Raw genomic sequence first — 21,623 nt, forward strand, 5'->3', positions numbered from 1 at the left:
AAAAACAAATCCAAACCCATGTTCCAGGTCTAAAAGCTCAAGTTTCAATCGAATCAATCACTGTCAAGACGTATCAACTATGAGCAACGAGACAAAACGAACGCCTTCAGATGCTCAGCAACATGTTGCAGGTGCAACTGCTGCATCCAACGCGCAGAGCCCACCTCAATCAACTCCTCAACAAGGTCAACGACCTGCGCAACAACAACAAGTAAGAAGTAATCAACCCCAATATTCACAAGCAGACTTGAACCGGATAGTACTTGATTATCTAAACAAGAAGGGCTATCACAGGACAGAATCAATGCTTCGATTGGAAAGTATAAACTCACCTACACCAGCTGGAACGCCAGTTACTCCCGCAACCACTGAGTTAATATCTCTGGGAGAGTTTGTTGGCAACATCGAAGACAAATTGAGCAAAACTGATAAGGAATTGAGAGAACTCAAAGAGAAACAATCAAAAGTTGAGCGTGAATTGCAAGAAACAAAGGATCGTGAGGTTAGATCAGCAAAAGAGGCTGACTTACGACAATTGAAAACTTTGGAGACTAAAACCAGGGTTGAGAGTGACCCAGATACCTATTTTATAGCTTATTCAATGCTTAGAAAATGGGTTGAATCTTCATTGGACTTGTACAAGCCTGAATTGTCTCGAGTGTTGTATCCCTTGTTTATACACTGTTTTCTTGACTTGATTACAAAAGGTCACGATGGCAAGGCGAAGCAGTTTTTCGACAAATTCAAGTCAGACCATTTGGTTTTACACGGAGTTGAAGTGAGGAAATTTGCGGGATTATCATTACCCGAGCACATACAAGACAATGAAGTTGCGGTTGCATATCGAAATCACAGATATAGAATTTTGGTGTCAAAAACATCACTTAACTTGTTGTTGTATTTTCTTCATGAGAATGAAGCAGTTGGTGGTGCAATCTTGATACGTATGATTAATCAATACTTGGATCCAGTTATCTCCAAAAACAGACCCGACAAGATTGACCAAGAAGGTGAAGCCAATCCAGAAGAAGGTATATCTGAGTATTTGGCCAATACAAATGAGTTGGAAAAATTCAACAGTGAAAAGGAAGTGAAGTTGGGTAAAATGCCATTGGACGCCGAGGTAAGTAAAGAAGTTGAGGCAGAGTTGAAGTTGAAGGATGAAAGAGTGCCACCAGTAAATGGCAAAACACTTAGTGAAGAGTTTCAAGAATTGACCAAACCAGATGCTGACTCACCTGCTAAAGATTCCTTGCCTTTACCAATGAAAGATGCTACCGATATCAAGAGGATGATTTTGCAAATTGAGGACTCCAGATCCAAGATAAAGTTGGGTGCAATACAAGCAAGCTCCCCTTCTGTTTGTATGTACACTTTCCACAACACAAACAATGAAATGACTTGCGTTGCTTTTAACGAGGACTCCACCTTAGTTGCTGCGGGTTTCCAAGGAAGCTATGTTAGAATATGGAGCTTGGATGGTAAGCCTCTAGAGTCTGCTGTAAAGAAGGATCGCAAGAACCACCAACTACCTGAGAATTCACGGAAATTGATTGGACATAGTGGTCCAATATATGGAATCTCCTTTTCCCCAGATAACAAGTTTCTCATAACATGCTCAGAGGACAAAACCATACGCCTTTGGTCTTTGGATACTTTTACCGCGTTAGTTTCATACAAAGGTCACAATCAACCCGTCTGGGATGTGAAATTCTCCCCATTGGGCCACTATTTTGCGACCGCGTCGCATGACCAAACAGCTAGATTATGGGCCACCGATCACATTTACCCGTTGAGGATATTTGCTGGACATATAAATGACGTTGATTGTGTTGAATTTCATCCAAATTCGAATTATGTGTTTACTGGATCAAGTGATCGAACTTGTCGAATGTGGGATGTGCATACTGGTCATTGTGTTAGAGTTTTTATGGGCCACACAAATGCCATCAATTGTCTAGCAGTGTCGCCCAATGGTAGGTGGCTTGCTAGTGCTGGAGAAGATAACGTGATTAACTTATGGGACATTAGTACAGGGAAAAGGTTGAAAACCATGAAAGGTCATGGTAGATCTTCGATATACTCATTATCATTCTCGCGTGATGGTACTGTTTTGGTCAGTGGTTCTGGAGACAATAGTGTGAGAGTGTGGGATGTAAAGAAAAACACCAATGACGCTGGGCCAGAGCCAGAAGCATTTGTGGCGACAACTAATGGTGAAGCTGGTGAGGATAAGAACGGGCAACAACAGCAGCAGCAGCAGCAGCAGCAGCAACAACAACAAGCCCAACAATTGAACAGAAGGGATGTGATTGCAAGCAGTGATCACATGACGGCACTTTTTACAAAGAAAACACCAATATTTAAAGTCCATTTTACGAGAAGAAATCTTTGCTTGGCTGCAGGTCCAATTCAGGGGTAAAAAAAGGACAAGAAAATAAGTAAAAAGAGAAATATAACCGTCGCTAAGTAGAGCAGCACCCACTATGTACGAATAAAATTTTTATTGTTCCTGGATTTCGAAGCTTCTACATAGTTTTGGCATCCGATGGGAGGGGAGATTAAAGTGTGGCCAATGATCTTTACGGAGACATATTAGGTTCAATTTGCCTTTACAGCATGACGTCATTAACAAAGTGTCATGGATATTTAGTGGCTATGCATTCGTTTTGTACGGCTCAAGCAACTTTGAGATACCCACGTGGTGTGTGGATACATTGCTATGAAATTTTCCCTTTTCGGATGTACTTGCAAAAATAAAAAACAATAGACATAGTAAACCTCAGCAGTTTCCATACTGCATCTGATCTATATCCGCTTGTATTGTTCCAATGACGTGATGCCAACACGAACTTCGAAGTCGCGTGTACGGGCCATTGTACTCATTCGTCAAAGACGCATTTTTATAAAATGCTTGTGAACAGCTTCTTACGTACAATATACTACTCAAATTGGATTTGTGTGTGAATATATTTACCACAGCCCGCCCGCCATTCATATCTAACCATTGCTAGAAACAACTGTGGCCGGATTAGGACATTGTAAACTTTGAAATTGGTTATTGTGGTGATTTTTATTTTTAGCGCATTGAACTTATTTTTAGAAATATCACACAGTTTTGGAAATTGAATAATGACACATACATAATAGCAAAGCAAAGCCTCACACAAACTGTGTAAAGCATATAACCTGCTTTTGTGTCTAAACTAATAGCAATGCGGATTTTAAGTGAGGGATTTAGTATGGATGGGTTGTGGGGGCTGTGAATGATAATTCTCCTATCTGCATATAAACTTTCTTTTAACTATTAATAGCAATATTCCACCGTTTAACCCCCTATTTCTGTCTCCCATTGTAGCCTTTTAAGATTTTGTCTATAAAAGGAGGTCAATTTCTCTAGAATATTCATATCTTGCTTTCTTTCTTTTCTTTTCCATTCCATTACATTACCAATTAAGTTACTATGAAATTCTCAACTACCGTTCTCGCTTTAATCACCGTTGCCAGCACTGCTTACGCTGCTGAATCATCAGGATCAGGATCAGGCTCCTCAGCCGCTTCTAAGTCATCAGGCAGTGACTCCAAATCATCAGGATCATCAGGAAGTGACTCCAAATCATCAGGTGGTTCCTCCAAGTCATCAGGTGGTGACTCCTCAAGTGCTGGTGCCGCTTCCAAATCTGGCTCATCATCATCTGCCAAGTCATCAGGTGGTTCATCTAAATCTTCTAAGGGTGATGCTGCTGTCGGTGTTGCTGGTATTGGTGCTGGTTCATTAGCCGCTGTTGCCGGATTATTGTTATTGTAAGAGAGAGGTCTATACTTAATACATTCTAGAATATATACAATCTAGAGTTTAATACAAATAGGTTATCTCATTACTTTTATCAAGTGTAGGTTTCTGGAATTGACTGTCTTGTTTATTTCAGTTGAGGGAAATTACTCGACCGTTGAACCAAATTTTAGTTTTTCGCAACTTTTGACATGGCAAATACGAGAGAAAGCCCCAAAATTTATTTTCTTGGCATGGGGCCGATTCTTTCCTGATAATGTAATACCGCATAATTTTGAAGTCTTGTGACTACAATTCACAGTTACTGAGCTGTCTTGCCATGAGAGCCGAGTAGGCATCACTTGCAATGCAACAAGATGTAGTTAATTGGAAAGCTTCTAAAAATAGATCCGTTGAGTGGTTGAAAAAGAGGCTTAAACAATAGGACAGCGACACTTCTGATTGGTCAATAAATCAAGGCGTTTGCGAGAAGTTGACTAAATCGAGGTGCTTTTTATCTACATGCGTATAGATGGACGTTGATCGAAGTAGTCTTTCTGTTCTAACTATCATGTATAGACACTTCTATGGCAGCTTGCTGTGGTAAAAAGTATCATAGTGGCGTAGTTGGTGTGATTAACCGAGAGTGGATCCGATGCTATATTTAGAACACATCAGTTTCAAAAAAAAAAAAGAGGAAAGCTTTTTGAACATTATCCGTGCTGGATTCCTTGCTTCCCTCACAGCTCAATTGGGAGACAACACCCGCTGAATCCAACATTCTCAAGGTATATCAATTCACCACATGCTTCGCGTTTACAGATCATATTACAACAGATGAGAGGCTTTATTGTCGCTTGGGAAAGCGTTGGACTAGGTTCTTCCTTCTCAAACACAACTTCGTGAAGGCCCAAGCTAACATGGCTTTCACATTACGAACGTCGATCTAGATACAGGGTTGATACTAGTATCTAGCTGATTCTAATCACCGCATTGTCAATACCATCTGAGTCCAATCCATGAGCGATTCATAATTGCCGGTTGCATGCCAATTTTCACTTAACGGGGTGGGTCCATGTGGAAGGAAGAAAGTAGCTCATTTCAAAGTGCTTCCACTTAGTGTTACGTGCGTTTCGGAAAACGTCACCTTTGGGTCAATGGAGACACGAGCTCCCGGCTTAATAGCCGATTCACAGCGAGCTCGACTGAAGATAGATTTTCTTACAGTACAGCTTCTATACCAACATTTTTTAACTATACACAATAGTTCAAATCACGTGAAATGCAACGGTCAGCATCAATTTCTTATCGAATGATACCTACTTCCGACTTTGGAAGTTTAAAGCCATTTTTAAATCAGCATCGTCTAACAATTTTAAAATGTGTAACTGATTCTCTGTTAGGAAATGAACAAATTTTTAAATAAATTTCCTAATTGGGAAGTATGATCTAAAAAGACTTTCTTAGTTTTATTTTTATTTTTTTTTCTTATTGTGTCATGCTATATAAAACCTCATCCAAATCCCACTCCACATTTTGAATCCATAAGATCAACCTTTCTTATTAGCAAATACCAATACTTACTTGCTATCTTTGCATTTCAAAACAGTTTCCAAAAGTCAGATCACTTTTTCCAGATTTTCTGCATATTTAATCACAGTTCAAAATAATAAAACAGATCATTTCATTTCATATTTCATCCAAAGCACAATGAAAGCTTCACTTACATTACTCACGTCCTTTGCCGCTATTATATCGTCCACCCTTGCTGTTGACCAGTCAGATGTTCAATTTTTAACCGCTTTGGTTGGAGATTATCAAGACCACAAGACCGATTACATAAGGTTCTTTGGAACTGCTAATGATGTTCCTGGAGCATTATCGACTTTAGCTACACAAGTGTTGACATATACGGATACCTCCTATACAACGTTACTCGACAACAACCAGTTAAACATAGGTCAGTTGGAAAGTTATGCAACCAATATACCTTGGTACACCAGGATAGAAGCTGCTGCTGGTGGTAGTGGAGGCTCAGGAGGATCTAGTGGATCAGGCTCTTCGGGTAATAGTGGCGACAGCTCATCTCAAGCCAATGAAAGTAGTACTTCGAAGACATCAGCTTCTGCTGATGCTGGAGCAGCTGCATCTGCCTCAACAACATCATACGATCCTCAAAACTCAGTTGATTCTTCCAAAGCCGCTGTTGCGGCAGCCAAGTCAGCCTCAAGAGCAGAGGCCGCTACCAAATCTGGATTGGCACCAGGAGTAGCTGCCCCTTTCGGCGCTGTCATTGGAGGATTACTTGTCGCGCTTCTTTAGAGAAGATAAAGAATTCAAACTCTACACCAAAATTAATTAATCACGATACCACGAGTAAATAGAATTCAATCTGATAGCAATTTTTCACGCAGTCATCAAGAGCTCTAAATATTTTAAGTTCCACAAAAAGTTATCCTGACAATCACTTGGTATAGACCCCGAGCTTGATTCGTCGTAAATATCCTCTTTGACGTAATTTACTAAGCGGAGAATATTTCGACTTAACAATTTCAATCCAAATTCAAATTCTTGGTTCATTATTATAGATCCTTGACTCGTCAATACCTTTTCATTATTGACATCCTTTGCATCAAAATATAATGGGAATTTGAAAGGCGGGGTCGAATTTAAAGGATTCTTCCCCACTATGGGGTAAACTTTACTCTCATCTATGATGAAGCTTTGATTGCCGAAAAGCACCATCTTGTACAATAGCGGAGTTTTGGTTATATTGGATAGTATTGTTATCAATTGAGCAACAAATGATATACTAGCATTGACTTGAGCAATGGTAAACTCATGCCATTGAGATTCAGTATCAAAGCTGGGCTCATAGTAGGAGTTCTTTAATCCGTATCCTTCATAATAACATGTATTTTTCAAATCTTTCAAGCTGTGAGGAAATTCAAATCCAATAATGGAAAAGCAAGTCGAGGAAATGTCACGAATTGGAAACACTTGATTAATAACGGAAATATAATCTTTCAAATGCTGCTTTATCTCATTTTTGGCATCATCCCTATTCTTTTTAACACTCTCAATCTCTTGATCATATATTTCGAATTTGTCTTTGATTAACTCACGCAAGTTTTCAAAACGCAACAATAATTCATTCGCATGATTGATCTTTTGCTTGGTATCATATATATGGCTTTTGATAGCTTCATTGCTTGATTTCATTTTATTTAAATCCAGGTGCAACATTTTACAGCTACTATTCAACTGGTCCAATAGTACGGAGATGTTATTCAAGTTATTGAAGTTGATATCTCGAATATACTTTCTAATTTGTTGCTTCAATTTGGTTTTTGACACATCGAGCTCCTTAGTGGATTTGACAATATTGTTAATTGATCGAAGTTGATCAAAAGTGTAAGAATTGATTGGCTTCAATAGAGGCTCTGGATGTGGGTTGCAATCAAGAATCAGTTTTCTTGACAACATATCTGGAAAAGTATACCAGTTATCCTTTACCTTTACGCATAGTGAGTTTTCTTTGAAAATTTCAAACGAGTCGTCATCTACCACTATTCTCTCCTTTGCTAGCTTGTTCAAGTCAATTTTATAAACACAAAGTAGATTCCATGGACTGTCATGCCTAGTCCATAGTTTGATAACACATTTGTGGATTCGAGCACAAACGTTCCCTAGCATTGTTATGAATTGAGGATCCGCTTCGTCATGTGATACATCGCTCACATATAAAAGTGTATCAGATTTTGATAAATGAATTGTAATCAATGTGTCCATTATTCTCTCTTCAGTAAACTTTATTAACATACGAGCATCATCAAATTCGTTCTCTAGTGTATCAGAAATAGAAGGTATTTCTGTAAGCGTACTTCGCCTCCTACCTAAACGCCTACGAGGGCTACTCAGCTCCCGTACGTCAGCATGTTGGTTGTATAAATTAAAGAATCTGATTGACTGGAGATCAGCTAATTTGTTATTTCTCAATACAGAGAGATGTAGTGCTTTCTTCCTCTTCGGATGTACAATTTCTTCATTCATTTAAAAACAAATACAAGGTTTTCGGTTTTCGGTTTGTGGATTTGGTTGTCTTCCCCGTACGACATGTTGAAAAACACAAACAGTTTACGTCAAAGAACAAACAGATGGAAAAAAAAAAAAAAAATTTAAAGAAAATAATTACCCTACCCGGAAACACAATCCATTTTCAAAACGAAGAGACGTTCATTACAAAGTATCAAGTGATCACCACATCGAACGAAGGGTTCCAGAATATACTACTAGTGAATTTTGAATTGTTTATTATACATCCATAATACTTGACAAGAGTCAGATGTACTAAATAGCCGTCCCAAACATCCACCTTGCATCATGTCAGAAAAGAGAGGCTTTGGATCAAAATTAACGTCCATATTCAATCAGGGCCATGGTTCACCTAACGATAAAAAGTCACATGGACACTCGACAAGGGGCTTATCGCCGTCGCCATCTCCGAAACCAAGACCACTTAGCAAACCTCATTTGAACAATCACCGCTCCATCTCAGGCACATCCACCCTGTCGTTACAAAACACTCACCATAGTGGTCAATCTTTACATTCGAAATCATCCGCTAGCACATTGCGAGAAAATGCGCCGCATGGGGCACAACGTCCGACACCTCAGACCCAACATCTTCCGTATGTCTCACAATCAACGAATCATGAAGCATCAAAGAACACGAGCACGGACAATTCCCATAGAGATGCATCACTTTCAGATAGACACAGGTTTCTGACACACCAGGGGGAGGAGCTAAAACCAAGTTTACTTCATTCCAACACACGTCCTGCTTCAATGAGTCCCAAACCTCTGAATTTAAGGCGAAAGCCACCAAGTGATTTGGACTCATTTGACTTTACGGGTCATGACCAAGTTTCTGGGAGGACAAGTTCAAGCTCTAGGCCTTTATCTCAAGCAACAAGCCTGGACAAAATTGGAACAGGCATTACAGCAGACATCATTGGTGATTTGGAATCTGAGATTGACCATTTTTTACAGTTTGATAAATCAGATAGTAGCGAGATAAGATACACCCCAAGTGACAGCAGGTCCATTAGTGACAGCGCATTTTTTGATGATGAATCACATCCTGATTTTGTACAACAATTAAATTTGAATAGGTCAAAGGCTTTTGATCAACTTGGAGAAGGAGTTGAAGAAGATGCAGTGCAAACACAGCGAACCCCTTACCCAGTTGACTCCTTTTTAGGCTCACCATCGTCGTCGCCTACTCAGACACCAACAGAATCTGTGGAAAACTCACCTCAAATTATACAAAACTATATGATGGACACTCGTGGCTTGGAGCAAGTCAATCCATTCGAAGTAACTTTAAACCAGCATTATTCTGAACCACCACAATCTACGAATGTGCCAACTTCGTCAAGGTCCTCTGTGTATTCCTCCAACTCACCATCTAAACAAGGGATAGATTTTGGAACCTCAACTAACCCCTCATCATCGGACACAATGCATTTATCTTCTGCCACACCGAGTATTAGATCTCCAGTTTCAAGAGCGTCAACCAATGCGTCAAGAATTCCTTCCTCCAGTCTTCCATGGCAGTCACCTACACACTCAATTCACAAGCAGCTGCAGAATCTTGGTCGCGTACAGGCTATGCAGCAGCCAATGTATCTGGCACAAACAACTCAACTATCTCAATCATCTCAACCATCTCAGCCATCTCAGCCATCTCAGCCACCTCAGCCACGCCAGCCACCTCAACCGCCCTTGCAGCACACTTTAACTGATAATTCTGGATTTTCCTTTTCTCACGCCAACTCCATGAAAAGCTATAATACACTGAACACGCGACGCAATCACCACAGAACTTCAAGCTCAGTGGGCTCGATAAAGAGTTCCAACTCTTACAAGAATGTTAATCTAGCCAGCTTGAAACGGTCGTTGAGTTTGAAACCAGGAGAAGGGGAGAGATCCAATTACGTCTTAGCTATACGAAGAAGCTCCGGGACTGCTTTCAATGAACTGGGTCCATCACGATGGAAACTACCTGTTGGTATATTACCCATAGATAAACTGGCTACAAAAGAAAACTCAAACGGAAAATACAAGCGTCTTGCTGGTGGTTTAAGTGGAAACAATTCTCGTAAAAAGACTAGTGGTGTCGAGTTGAAACATGGTCACTTGAAACCTAGACTTTTGGCTGCAGAAATTGATGAGGGTGATGATAGTTTTGGCGGTATTGGCCTCACCAGAACAACAACCAACCCTTCTCTCCCCAACACTTTTAGCTCCCGCAACCAATCAGTGAGCACAAAAGTTTCTCGTGATAACTCATTGAAAAGGACAACCACTGATGCATCTGCTCTCACAGGGGATACTCAAAGTATTGTTAGCACTGCCACAGGAAGTACAAAGGATGTCAACGACGCAAGTCTTAATAGAGCTAGTTCAATTGTGTCAAGTGAGTCATCCGGAAGCTTGTCGGATAAGATCACGGGCTATTACCAACACAGAGGATATAAATATGGTGAAATTGACGAAGAAGAGTCAGAGGACAAGAGTGATACAGAGAGTCCGGGTGATCTGAATAATGGATTCGGCCTCAATGGATACAACACTAATGAATCTTATGGAAAACAGGAAAAGTATGATGATGATTATGAAGATCATGACCGTCCGAGATTGGTACTTGCCAATCCTGATGATGATAGTGATACCGAATAGAAAAACCTTTAATACATAAAACAAAAATCGGAGTAGGTAGTGCCTGTGCTCAAAAGTGAGTTGATTTTTTTTTTTTTTTTTTCTGTTGTCTCTGTCTCTCAATTTTCACCGTCGAAATATACAACACGTCAGAATCAAAACACATTTTAGAATTTTCACATCAATTGAGAGACTACCAACACCACTGAATATAAATGAGTGAAAGCGGGTACACCTTGATCTACGAGCCAAATACGGCCAGCAAGGTCTCTATAAATGAGTACAAAAATTTGTTGGAAAAGGGAAAAGATGATGTTAAAGTTGACACCATGAAGAAAATCATAATCACCATACTCAATGGTGACCCTTTACCAGATCTTTTGATGCATATCATCAGGTTCGTCATGCCTTCAAAGAGTAAAGAATTGAAGAGATTGTTGTATCACTACTGGGAAGTCTGTCCTAAACTTGACAGTTCAGGCAAAATGAGACATGAAATGATTCTTGTTTGTAATGCGATACAACGTGATTTGCAACATCCTAATGAGTACATTAGAGGTATTACATTGAGATACTTGACCAAGTTAAAAGAACCGGAATTGTTGGAAACTTTAGTGCCCAACGTTCGTCAATGTCTTGAAAATAGACATGCTTATGTTCGTAAAAATGCCGTTTTTGCACTTTGGTCAATCCACAAGGTTAGTGATCATTTGTGTCCCGATGTTGATGAATTGATTTATCGGTTTTTGTACGACGAAAATGATTCTGTTTGTAAAAGGAATGCATTTGTGTGCCTTGGAGACTTGAATAGGAATGCTGCTTTGCAATACATTCAGGATAATATTAGTGTTATCGACACATTGGACCCATTGTTGCAATTGAGCTTTATTGAATTTTTCAAAAAAGACTCACTGTTGAACCCAGCTTTGAAACAACAATATGCCCAATTGGTTACTGAAATGGTTGAAAGTTCATCCAATGTTGTTATGTACGAAGCAGCAAATGCTTTAACTGGGTTGAGCTCGAATTCAGCTTCCATTCTTTTGGCTGGTAGCAAGTTTGTTGAGTTGGCCAACAAAGAGGCTGACAATAATGTCAAGATTATAACTTTGGAAAGAATCAAAGAGTTGAACAAACAGCATCCAGGAGTATTGCAAGACTTGTCGTTGGAGATCTTGAGAGTTTTGTCCTCCCAAGATGTAGCCGTTAGAAAGAAGGCTTTGGATGTCACTCTTGAGTTTATTACCTCCCGAAATGTCGAGGATGTTGTTAAATTATTAAAGAAGGAATTGCAGGCCACTAGTTCTTCAAACGATGACAAGAATGTTGAATATAGACAGCTATTGATTAACGCTATTCACCAATTGGCCATCAAGTTTGTCGAAGTTGCAGCAAATGTCATTGATTTGTTGTTGGATTCTATTGCAGATTTGAACTCAACATCCGCCTATGAGGTTATTACGTTTGTGAAGGAGGTTGTTGAAAAATTCCCGGATTTAAGAGATTCCATCATCAAAAGGCTTATTCAGACCTTGCCACATGTTAAAAGCGGAAAAGTGTTTAGGGGTGCTTTTTGGGTCATTGGTGAATATGCTTTGGATGAACATTTGATACAAGATGCCTGGAAATATATCAGATCGAGTATTGGCGAAGTACCCATTGTTGCCAGTGAGTTGAAGACAAAAGAGCCTGCCAATCCAGAAGATGAAGGGGAAGAGCACCCACACAAGAAGAAGGGCCCAACCGTTTTGCCAGATGGAACATATGCCACTGAATCTGCGTTGACAGCCGAAGTCAATAGTAACGGATATGAAGATGAGACAAAAACACCAATAAGAAAACAGTTGCTTGCAGGTGACTTTTACCTTGGAGCTGTATTGTCTTCCACTTTGGTCAAATTGATTCTTCGTTTGAACAAATTGAGCACACAGGCTAAAATTTTGAATGCTTTGAAAGCTGAGGCATTGTTGATTATGGTGTCAATATTGAGATTAGGAGAGAGCTCATTGGTTACGAAAAAGATTGACGAAGATTCTGCTGATAGAATTTTCTCCTACATTAAAATTTTAAACGATGAAGAGGATGTCGATGAAATAACCACGAGCTTCCTTGATGATACCAAGGATGCATTCAAAGCACAAATTACTGATGTGGAGGCAAAGAAGGCAGAAGAGGAGGCTAGAGACTTGCATGCAAATGCTGATCAAGTAGATGATGCAATCGTGTTTAGACAACTCGATAAGGACAACAAGGCTGGTAAGAAGGTGGTTGATGATCTTGCTGTAGCTTCAGGAAGTGACTTGAAAAAGGAAAACTTGTCATCAAGATTGAATCAAATTTTACAATTGACTGGATTCTCCGATCCAATATACGCTGAAGCATTTGTCAAAGTACACCAGTACGACGTTGTTTTGGATGTACTATTAGTTAATCAGACAACCACAACATTGCGTAACCTTTCAGTTGAATTTGCAACATTGGGTGATTTGAAAGTTGTCGATAAACCCACCACTACCAACATTGGTCCACATGGTTTTTACAAGGTTCAAACCACCATCAAGGTTACATCTGCAGACACTGGTGTCATTTTTGGAAACATTGTATATGACGGTCAACATTCAGATGAGTCTACAATCGTTATCTTGAATGATGTTCATGTTGATATTATGGACTACATCAAACCAGCAGTATGTTCTGAGAGTCAATTCCGTAAGATGTGGAATGAATTTGAATGGGAGAATAAGATCACTATTAAGTCTCCAATCGATTCCTTAAAGAATTACCTTGAAGAGCTAATGAAGGGCACCAACATGGAATGTTTGACTCCGGGAGCAGTCATTGGAGAAGAATGTCAATTCCTTTCGGCAAATTTGTATTCGAGATCAACATTTGGTGAAGATGCATTGGCCAATTTGTGTATTGAGAAGCAAAGTGATGGTCCTATCATTGGTCACGTTAGAATAAGATCTAAAGGTCAAGGATTGGCATTGAGTTTGGGCGATAGGGTTGCATCGATATCCCGAAAAGGTAAGAATGCTGTAGTTACTCGAGTTTAGATGAAATAGCTATAAAAGATGTACATTTATATATTTTCATAGCGCAGTTTCGGGTACAAGTACAGTAGTAGCTGACTTTGAGCTTTGTGCTTGACGTCTACATTAACCTTTAAGTTCAGTTTCAATGCTGGATCCAAATGTATACCAAACATTGGCTTCAATGTTATGGCACTGGCATCTACATTGCAGCCACTTTCAAGACTATGGAGGATGAAATTGAAAAGTGAAGTTAAATCAGCCTGAACAAAGACATCATGGGAACCAGCAACGTCAATGTACTTTATCCCTTGCACTTCCTCCCCATTATTCAATAACAAATGAGCTTTATAAGTGGATGATTTTAAAGTGAAAATATCCTTTTGCAAGTTGTTGATTTTGGCATTTAGGAGGAAGATGAGGTAGGTTATAGCCTTTGCAATATTGGCCATTTTCCCATACAACGTAACCAACACATCTATTGATCCTGGGGGTCCTTCAGTCGTAAGTAGATCATCTATTTGAAAATTTTCTATTAGGACATTCTTGACGGTGTCTAATGAGTTGACTTCTGATCGAGTCAAGATTACTGTGATGTGAGAAAGATCATCGTTTAGCAGACTCCGAGCTGGAAACTTTGATAGAAATTGTATCACTTTTGATTCATCGACTGAATTCCTGATGGAGTCTTTCGGTATTTGCTCGTTTGTTAACAACAATTTATAAGTGTGAGTTTGAGAAGGAACATAGCTCGAGGATGCCGATGATGGGGGTACTGAGTTGGAGTAGCTGGAACCTGGTCGAGATATTCGATACGACCTTTTGCGTTTCCTGTCATTACTGGTGCTGTGATTAGGTTTCATTTGGGATGTGTTATAGTACGTGTTTTACCAAGTAGTTTCGTTTCAAAAAAGCATTTATCATTAGGTTCATCAGTGTCACAAAACGTTAAACTGCGACAATGGAAAGAAAAAATGAAAAAAAAAAATTCACATTTTTGATGAAAGATGCCATCGCTTAGTTTTTTTCAGCTTATACAAACTACACATACACCAAAAATGGGAAGCAAAAAGGAAGGAAAAGTTAAAGAAACAAAGGTCAAAGAACCAAAAGTGAAAGCGGATGAGACGGTGTCTGGTGAAGACAACTACGAAAAGAGAATGTCTGCTGTCCTTCCATTTGCGAAACCATTGGCATCAAAGAAGTTGAACAAGAAAATTTTGAAAACAGTTAAAAAGGCATCCAAGGCCAAGCATGTGAAAAGAGGTGTAAAAGAGGTCGTTAAAGCATTGAGAAAAGGAGAGAAAGGTCTTGTGATTATTGCGGGAGATATAAGTCCAGCTGATGTCATTTCACATATCCCAGTCTTGTGCGAGGACAATTCAGTTTCATACATCTTTATTCCATCAAAGGAAGATTTGGGAAGTGCTGGTGCCACAAAGAGGCCCACCTCTTGTGTTATGATTGTTCCAGGAGGAGGAAAGAGTAAAAAGAATGCAGACAAGGTCGATGAGTATAGGGAAGGATACGATGAAGTAGTAAAGGAAATCAAAGCCTCAGATTGAGGAAACTAAATAGTCTTATTAAATAAACAGATCCTTTTCGAATGTTTCTATGTCTTTGCTTCGTCTCTTTCGGAATCGTTTTAGAACGACTACGCGTGGCAGTCGCTGCAATGCCTAGGCTAGATAGGGTCAACCTCTCCTTGCGAATGACTACCCCCCCCAAAACTATTCTGTGAGTCCAACAAACCTCCTCGTGGGAGGTATAAACGCAGTCGTGTAACCAACACAGTTGACACAGTTGACCAACCCTATGTGGCATATTTTGACATAGCTTGCAATATTTATAGGAGAGTTTGAGCTGTGAAGCCTGTTCCACCCCAAAGCGGTTTGGGGGTACCTCGAAAATCGTGGATGTGTACGTTTTTGGTTGCAAATGCGCTTATACTTACATACGCGGTAGCGTTTAAAATTGATCTTTCGTTTCTTTGTCCCAAGGCGCGTCTGAAGAAACCCACAACAACCTTTCTCAATACAATGGCGGACAACAATAATGCAAGTGATCTGCAGGACTCACTCACTGCAATTGACTACATCAATCAACAGGAAGAGCTAGAAAGGGAAGCTCGGACTTTGATGCCATTTGATCCAAATGAGTGTACATACGAGTTGGGAGAATTAAGACAACAAGTGTATGCCTGCTTGACATGCTCGCAAATGAACGACAATCAACCTGTTGGAGTATGCTATTCATGCTCCATTCAATGTCATTCAAAGCACGAGTTGGTTGAATTGTTTAGCAAACGATCATTTGTGTGTGACTGTGGAACGACAAGGATGTCGAAGACGCCCAATGGCGCTTGCAAGTTGAGGAGAGCCGATCGCAATAACAAAGGGCCATTGGCGGGGCTAGGAAGTCGGCAGTCGAGCCATGTTGAGCTCCCTGCAGAGGACATAGCTAGTAACTCAAACGTGTACAATCAAAATTTCCATGGCAGATTTTGTGCTTGTAAAGAGCTTTATGATCCTTTAAAAGAAACCGGCACTATGTTACAGTGCTACTTTGGGTTTGTATGCGGTGAAGATTGGTTTCATGATAGATGCATTATGGGATTAAGTCGTGAATCTCGAGTAATTGAGCAGGCGAATGAACAGGCAATACAAGACAACCAAGTCCCGGTAGAGATATCACTGGGCGAAGATGACTCAGATGAGGAAGACTTCGCTTACAAGTTAGAAGGTTTCCCCCGCTTGAAAACTTTTGATGAGTTCATTTGCTGGCAATGTGTATCCAAGTTTCGTGACATTTTCACACAATTGGACGAAAAGTTTCCTGGAGTCATTATGGAAAAATTACCTCGGTACGATGGTACTGGAAGTATAGAGGAATGGAAAAAGTGTAAAACAAAAGAGGATGAACCAAGGGTCAAGCGAATAAAAACGGAAGCAGGCAGTGATGATAAACAATACTCAATTTTTCTAGCCAAACATTTCAAAAAGAAGTTGGCTGAGAATGTGCCAAAACTAGACCATGAATCAAGTTTGTATCAGTTTCTTCAAAACAACCTGTACCTTTACGAAGATGACCCCATCTATAAGCCACCCGAGGATGAATCTGACGAAGCATCAATAGCGTCCAATTCAGAGCTGTCAGCTTTTGAAGCGATCAATTCTTTACCTCGTGATCAAGCGATTGAAGGAATCCAAGCATACAACGCTATAAAATCCAAACTTCGTGATTTCTTCAAACCGTTCGCCGAACAAGGTAAAGTGGTCACAGAAGATGAGGTAAAGAACTTTTTTGGAGAAATGAAGGGGAAATCATTAGAATAATATAACTCAATTCAATTCTATTTATATACACAAAGTTGTTTATTGTTTCTTTTCCTTCTTTTTCTGTTCTCTCTTGTCAAACTCTTCTTTCCAAACAGTGTTACCTTCTTCCTCACCAACGTTGAACAAATGTTCAAAAACTTCACCATACCATTCCACAGGGATATAAGTAACACCCTCTTTAACCTCATCAGGGATTTCTTCCAACTGATACTCGCAATCCTTAGGGAAAATGATCTTGGTATATCCAGCTCGTTTAGCCCCCAACGTCTTTTCTCTTAATCCACCAATAGCCAATACTCTTCCAGTCAAGGTAATCTCACCTGTCATTGCGGTATCATTAGGTAAGGCCTTATTCAAAGCTAATGAGATCAACGATGAGGTGAATGCAATACCAGCTGAGGGACCATCCTTAGGAATAGCACCTCCAGGACAATGGACATGGATATTTGCAGCTTCAAAGAATTTATTCTCAGGGTATTTGTTAACCATAAATTGTTTGGCAAATGAATAGGCAATTGATGCTGATTCTTTCATAACATCTTTCAATGAACCAGTGACATGCAAACCTCCAGTTCCAACGTCTGACGCTATAGAGTCTGTCAAAATAGATTCAATATAAAGAGCATCACCATCACCTGAAGTGTTGTAGGCTAAGCCTGTGGCAACACCAGGCTTCAACTCTTCATAAATCCTATCCTTGGTGTATATTTCAGGTCCAATAAAATCTTTCAAACTTTCAGGTGTGACTTCAATCTTGATGCCTTCTGGTAAATCCAATTTCTTGATTTCCTCCTTCAACTCTTCTTGAGAAGGGTTCTTCTCGGTTCCCTCATCGTTCTTCTCTCCCGACTCCTCGGCTTTGCTTGCTTCTGGAGTGTTCGAGGTTGCTGCAGCTTGCTCTGGGTTTGATTCGGAGGTATTAACATTGGAGTCAGTATTCTTTTCTGTTGCTTCAGTTGCACTCACAACAATCTCCTCCGATTCCTCCACCTCAGGCTGATTTTCTTCAACTTGTTCAACAATCTTCATCGAAGCCTTACTGAAAATTCTATTAATCAATGACTTGACATGTCTCAAACCACTTTCACGACAATACTTGTCAATCAATCTCGAAATTGTTTCTCTAGGAATCACCACATGACTCTCTTCCAATCCAACCTTTTTACATGCTTCAGGTATCAAATGCCTAGTTGCAATCTCAATCTTTTCGTGCTTGGTATATCCATTCACCTCAATAATCTCCATACGGTCTCTTAATGGGGCAGGAATATTACCCAAGTAGTTGGCTGTACAAACAAACAAAACTTTTGACAAGTCCACCTTAACTTCAATAAAGTTGTCAACAAATGAGTTGTTCTGTTCAGGGTCTAAAATTTCCAAGAATGCCCTTGCAGCACCTCCGTGTGAAGTAGTATCCAACTTATCAATCTCATCAATCAACATTAACGGGTTGGAAGTTTTAGCTTGAACCAAGGCCGATATTATTCTACCGGGAATTGAAGCAACATATGTCCTTCTGTGACCCTTGACATCGTGAACATCCTGTACACCACCAACTGCAATTCTGGTATACTTTCTATTCAAAGATTCAGCTATGGATTTGGCAATCGATGTTTTACCAGTACCAGGAGGACCAGCCAAACACAATATTTTACCATTGACATTGCCCGACACTTTACCAACTGAGATAAATTCCAAAATTCTATCCTTCACATCCTTCAACCCATAATGGTCTCTATCTAATATTTTTCTAGCCTTTTTCACATTAAAAGAGTCCTTGGAGTAAATTCCAAATGGAATAGAAGTAAGCCAATCGAGGTACCTTTCAATCACATTCAGTTCCATATCACTTTGAGTTCCTAATCTTGCTCTTTCAGTCTTGTATGCTTCCAAAGCTTCTTCAGGCATTTTTAAATGTTTAATACGTTCATCAAATTTAGCAGCTTTAGAATTTTCTCCAATACCAGCAGCTTTGAGCAATTCTTTGGTATACTCCTTAATCAACATTTGTGCATACTGCTTCTCTGTTCGTTCTCTCATATTGATATGTGCTTTACGTTTGATTTCATCTGCATCAACTTCAACCTTCAACAATTCAAGAGTCTTTTCTAATCTCTTTTGAACATCTAAACTGTCCATAATCTCTTGGATTTGTTTAGCGTCACCACAGACTGATCCACCAACATAGTCAGCAAGCATTGATGGGTTATTGAGTACTTTTCTACCGCTTTCAGCAGCCAAGGGATTAGGAGAGAAGCCAGCACACAAGCTTTTAATGCTCTCCACTAAAGCTTGTATCTCAACGTCGTTTTTCTCAAATGGCACATCTTCAACTGGTTGAACTGCAGCATATGATATCCCATATTTTTTAAGGTATGCTGTAGGGAAATTGTCATGCTGTTGCTCAATGTTTTCACTCTTGACTTTCGGCGTACTCAAATCAACCAACTTGACTCTTCTATGAGGATATGCTAGTATATGAACATGCGTCGAGTCTAATGGGGTAACCTTGGCAATTTGGCAGAGTGTACCTATCTCATGAACAAACTCTTTGTCCTTGATGATATCAATATGAGCGTCTGGATCATTTGGATCACGCACATGGAAAAGCACAAAGTATGGTTCTTTGGTCTCCACAACTTCTTGCAAGCATCTTATCACCTCTGGATCTGTGACAGTAATAGTACAATATCTTCCTGGCAAGCACGGACGATCTTTCATCGGTATGGCTAAGAATGGGGTATACAAACCGGTTTTTGTATTTACTAAAGGTTTATCACCTTTTGAGCCGTCATCACCACCATCATCGTTGTTATTACCGTTGTTGTTTCCGCTGTTGCTGATACTTGAAATACCACCGCTGCTGGGGGACACTGGCGAATTGGGATTTATACTCTCCTTGATGTCCACAGACTTCTCTTCGTTGTCCTTCTTCTCATTCTTCTCAATCTTCTCATCCTTCTTTTCACGTTCCTTCTTTTCAACATTACCCAGTCCCTGATCAGATTTGTTAGGCGATTTGCGATCTTTCTGATTCGGATCAGGCTTATCCAGTTTATTAAGTAATAATGCAGTATCAAACAACTCCGGGTGCGAGAATGGGTTCGGATAGGCTACCGAAGGTAAAGGAATATTTGAAACGGATTTATTCGATAATGGATCTGACCGTGAATTTGTCGCTATTGAGGCAAATCGGACTGAATTTATACAAGATTGTATGCATGACTTCTTTTGTAGATGCAATACTCTTCCACAACTGTTTAACCTCAACATCTTGAAAAGTGGATTCCTGGTGATATGATTTTCCTTGAGCAAGTGAACAAACTTCCCTTATGTAAAATTTCTTCTCTCAATCAATAGCGATTATTTGCCATCAAAATGTGTTTGATGAAACATAACAATTTTTTTTTTTTTTTTTTTTTTCGTTTCTTACTAATCTCGCGCGAGGCTCTAAAGCGAGGCCGAATTCGCAGCAAAATGAAGCTTAGCCCGTCTCAATACTAATCGTCCATTGACCTACAAAAGTTACATAAACTGTCTAATCGATTGTAAATACATTGCGTCGTTTTTTCGGTGGTTCAGGATCTAAAATTTGGTCATTGAGGTCCAATTTTCTTTTCAACGATATTGTTTCAGCTGCTCCATCATTTTCCTCAAAATGGGCATCTTCGTACTTTGCAAGGGTATTAATATTATCATCATCAACATCAGGAAATGCCATTTTTGGCCTATCACTCTTCTCTAAACTAGGAGTACCAAGCGTTCGTCTCTTTCTCACTTTCTTGATTCGCCTTTCAGTTTTAATCGGTGATCCGGAATGCTCTACAGAAGCATTTCCGTTTCGCGTCAGCAGTTGTTCGGATTTTTCTGCACTCGGAACAGAAGAATCTGTACTCCGAAGAACACGCGGTCTTCGATTTGGAGTGAATTCAGGAGATGGACTTCGTCTGCGACTCAATTGATCATCACTGGATCGTTCATCATTTTCAAAATCACCGATATACTTTGTTGGAGACCGCAATCTCGAGCTTCCGGTAGGGGAAGAGGTTGCAGTAGGAATTGCAAAATCATCAGCCATTAAACGCGAATCTTGAGACCTTGTCTCCTTAGTGGGAGATGCCGCAGAGGCTGACTTCATTAAGTCGCTGGCAAGTTTTGTCTCGGGTGTTTTCTTAATTGGTGTCATTAGTTCATCATCAAATATAGTGGGAAACGAATGGCGGATTATGTTTGATTTATTCGAAGGCAAGCTCAACTTTTCAGGACTGAATATAGAGCGATGGCTTAGCATTCTCTTTCTTGGCTGAAGGTTACCCGCACTCGACGAAGAACTATCCGAATTCAACTTCCTAACCTGTGCCTTTAACCGTTCGTTTTCTTGTTTGAGCGATTGAAGTTTAGCATCATGCAATTTCAGCTTGGTCGAGTATTCCTGTTTAAGCTTGTTTAGTTCGATTTCGTAGTCTTTTGTTGTCGAACTCGCAACGTGTTTCGTCGGGCTTCCTTTTGTCAGCTTCTTTGTTCGTGCCCCATCACCCTGCTTTAGTATACATAGCCGTAAGACGGACAGTTTTATAAGGTTCTTTCTTTCTTGGTCCTCATGAACTAGATTTTGAATCTTTTCCCGTAGTTCGTAATGCTTGCTAATTAATCGTGAATCCACCATTGCAGCTGTACCTTTGAATGTTTGGAGATTTTGTTGATAGTTTTTTTACGCGTTAATTTACGCTACCAAACTCAATAACTCATCTCTCGGAC

General features: G+C 39.9%; 11 protein-coding genes across 11 annotated transcripts; 7 read left to right on the forward strand and 4 right to left on the reverse strand. All coding sequences in view use genetic code 12, as the record gives it.

Annotated features, from left to right (window-relative positions):
• Positions 1-79: 79 nt before the first annotated feature.
• Positions 80-2,422, forward strand: I9W82_002274 (chromatin modification protein; the record flags this gene model as incomplete). The annotated part of the gene is made up of 1 exon (XM_067691111.1): positions 80-2,422. The coding sequence occupies one exon, from the start codon at positions 80-82 to the stop codon at positions 2,420-2,422; it is 2,343 nt and encodes a 780-aa protein (XP_067549509.1).
• A 1,041-nt stretch (positions 2,423-3,463) lies between these two features.
• On the forward strand, positions 3,464-3,808 carry RBR1 (Rbr1p; the record flags this gene model as incomplete). The annotated part of the gene is made up of 1 exon (XM_067691112.1): positions 3,464-3,808. One exon carries the CDS (start codon positions 3,464-3,466, stop codon positions 3,806-3,808), a length of 345 nt encoding a protein of 114 aa, XP_067549510.1.
• A 1,674-nt stretch (positions 3,809-5,482) lies between these two features.
• RBR2 (putative lipase) lies at positions 5,483-6,094 on the forward strand (the record flags this gene model as incomplete). The annotated part of the gene is made up of 1 exon (XM_067691113.1): positions 5,483-6,094. The coding sequence occupies one exon, from the start codon at positions 5,483-5,485 to the stop codon at positions 6,092-6,094; it is 612 nt and encodes a 203-aa protein (XP_067549511.1).
• Positions 6,095-6,178: 84 nt separating this feature from the next.
• On the reverse strand, positions 6,179-7,564 carry I9W82_002277 (uncharacterized protein; the record flags this gene model as incomplete). Its single annotated transcript, XM_067691114.1, has 1 exon — positions 6,179-7,564. The coding sequence occupies one exon, from the start codon at positions 7,562-7,564 to the stop codon at positions 6,179-6,181; it is 1,386 nt and encodes a 461-aa protein (XP_067549512.1).
• Positions 7,565-8,155: 591 nt separating this feature from the next.
• On the forward strand, positions 8,156-10,516 carry I9W82_002278 (uncharacterized protein; the record flags this gene model as incomplete). Its single annotated transcript, XM_067691115.1, has 1 exon — positions 8,156-10,516. One exon carries the CDS (start codon positions 8,156-8,158, stop codon positions 10,514-10,516), a length of 2,361 nt encoding a protein of 786 aa, XP_067549513.1.
• Positions 10,517-10,710: 194 nt separating this feature from the next.
• On the forward strand, positions 10,711-13,551 carry SEC26 (coatomer subunit beta; the record flags this gene model as incomplete). Its single annotated transcript, XM_067691116.1, has 1 exon — positions 10,711-13,551. One exon carries the CDS (start codon positions 10,711-10,713, stop codon positions 13,549-13,551), a length of 2,841 nt encoding a protein of 946 aa, XP_067549514.1.
• A 26-nt stretch (positions 13,552-13,577) lies between these two features.
• On the reverse strand, positions 13,578-14,390 carry I9W82_002280 (uncharacterized protein; the record flags this gene model as incomplete). Its single annotated transcript, XM_067691118.1, has 1 exon — positions 13,578-14,390. One exon carries the CDS (start codon positions 14,388-14,390, stop codon positions 13,578-13,580), a length of 813 nt encoding a protein of 270 aa, XP_067549515.1.
• A 195-nt stretch (positions 14,391-14,585) lies between these two features.
• On the forward strand, positions 14,586-15,092 carry NHP2 (snoRNA-binding protein; the record flags this gene model as incomplete). Its single annotated transcript, XM_067691119.1, has 1 exon — positions 14,586-15,092. One exon carries the CDS (start codon positions 14,586-14,588, stop codon positions 15,090-15,092), a length of 507 nt encoding a protein of 168 aa, XP_067549516.1.
• A 474-nt stretch (positions 15,093-15,566) lies between these two features.
• Positions 15,567-16,862, forward strand: I9W82_002282 (uncharacterized protein; the record flags this gene model as incomplete). The annotated part of the gene is made up of 1 exon (XM_067691120.1): positions 15,567-16,862. The coding sequence occupies one exon, from the start codon at positions 15,567-15,569 to the stop codon at positions 16,860-16,862; it is 1,296 nt and encodes a 431-aa protein (XP_067549517.1).
• Positions 16,863-16,901: 39 nt separating this feature from the next.
• PIM1 (ATP-dependent Lon protease) lies at positions 16,902-20,138 on the reverse strand (the record flags this gene model as incomplete). Its single annotated transcript, XM_067691121.1, has 1 exon — positions 16,902-20,138. One exon carries the CDS (start codon positions 20,136-20,138, stop codon positions 16,902-16,904), a length of 3,237 nt encoding a protein of 1,078 aa, XP_067549518.1.
• Positions 20,139-20,403: 265 nt separating this feature from the next.
• Positions 20,404-21,531, reverse strand: I9W82_002284 (uncharacterized protein; the record flags this gene model as incomplete). The annotated part of the gene is made up of 1 exon (XM_067691122.1): positions 20,404-21,531. One exon carries the CDS (start codon positions 21,529-21,531, stop codon positions 20,404-20,406), a length of 1,128 nt encoding a protein of 375 aa, XP_067549519.1.
• Between the last annotated feature and the right edge of the window lie 92 nt (positions 21,532-21,623).

The sequence above is a fragment of the Candida metapsilosis genome (assembly GCF_017655625.1).
Source record: "Candida metapsilosis strain BP57 chromosome Unknown scaffold2, whole genome shotgun sequence".
Taxonomy (NCBI): Eukaryota; Fungi; Ascomycota; class Pichiomycetes; order Serinales; family Debaryomycetaceae; genus Lodderomyces; species Lodderomyces metapsilosis.